The following is a 1,120-nucleotide window of genomic DNA, read 5'->3' as shown; positions in this document are numbered from 1 at the left end:
CATGCCGGGCCCCCTCGGCCCCCCCGGCCTCCCCGGCATCCCAGGGCAGGTCGGCCCCCCAGGCCAGGTGCGTTAGTCCTTGAGCCCATGGTGCCACCCAGCTCCTGGAGTTTGGGCTGCTGTGGGGCGGGCAGGAGCCCTGCCCATGGCTTCCTCAGGGTGCTGCCCTTAGTCCATGGGTGCTGGGTGCCATGGCATCTCTTCTGCGTCTTCCAGGGCTTGGTGGGCCCCCGTGGTGTGCCTGGGCTGAAGGTATGTGTGCTCCTGCCCCCAAGCCCCACAGGAGAAAGGTCTGGGGGACCTGGTGCCAGAGGGGACAAGCCCTTGGTGGAAGCCCCTGCCTCTGGTCTGGCAGAGCGGGACCCTGGTGCCGGTGTTGGTGCCAGCCAGCCTGGCTCTGTCCTCCTTGTTACCTTTGCTGTGTTTCAGGGGGACCCAGGGGACCCTGGACTGCAAGGGGAACCGGTGAGTACCCAGCACCGAGTGTGACAAGCTTCAAGGACACCAGGGTGGGGGTGGCTGCAGCCCCTGCCCAGGCAGCACCAGCAGTGTTAACTCTGAAACCTACTAAGGGCAGCATCAGTGCTGCTCACCTCATCTACCCCACCTCTGTACATCTTTCCATTCCGTCTTTCTCTGCAAACCTAGGGGCGACCTGGCAGCCCTGGAGCTCGTGGAGACCCTGGGACTGCAGTGGTGAGTGCTCCCTGACCTGCTGGGCTGAGATGTCAGCCCTGGGGCACAGAGGAGCCTCCACAGCCCCTGTGGTGGGACAGGGCCAACACCCACATTCTATAAATAAAAATAATTGTAAGATAATGTCTTTTTATTGCAGAACATAGAACGTAGCCTGGAAGCACTTGGTATCAAGGTGTGTAGTCCCCGTGTGTCGGGCGGAGGGCTGTCCCTGCCACATGGCAGCAGTGGGGGAGGCACAGGAGGTGGTGGGAGACTTGAGTGACCCCGCATAGGTTGGCAGGGCCATGGGGTGCCACGGTGGCTGGGGAGCATGACCCCCTGAGCAGTGGCTCTTTCTTCCCTCCAGATTTCATCCCTGAAGGAGCTCACGGGTGCCTACGATGGGAGCTCGGACTCATTTTTGCCTCTGTCCGAGCGGCTG

The 1,120-nt window shown here is 62.1% G+C and overlaps 1 protein-coding gene across 1 annotated transcript in view; it reads left to right on the top strand.

Moving 5' to 3' along the window:
• LOC103772063 (collagen alpha-1(IX) chain-like) overlaps positions 1-696 on the top strand; it is a gene marked incomplete at its 3' end in the record, with an annotated part of 3,939 nt that extends 3,243 nt beyond the window's left edge. Inside the window, exons 14-15 of the mRNA XM_008939381.1 lie at positions 430-465; positions 649-696. Coding sequence (XP_008937629.1) covers positions 430-465; positions 649-696 — 84 coding nt within the window. The remainder of the gene's footprint in view (positions 1-429; positions 466-648) is intronic.
• Between the last annotated feature and the right edge of the window lie 424 nt (positions 697-1,120).

The sequence above is a fragment of the Merops nubicus genome, unplaced genomic scaffold, assembly GCF_000691845.1.
Source record: "Merops nubicus isolate BGI_N331 unplaced genomic scaffold, ASM69184v1 scaffold39914, whole genome shotgun sequence".
Lineage (NCBI taxonomy): Eukaryota > Metazoa > Chordata > Aves > Coraciiformes > Meropidae > Merops > Merops nubicus.
The sequence above is the reverse complement of the archived record's forward strand: the minus strand, read 5'-3'. Positions and strand labels throughout refer to the sequence as shown.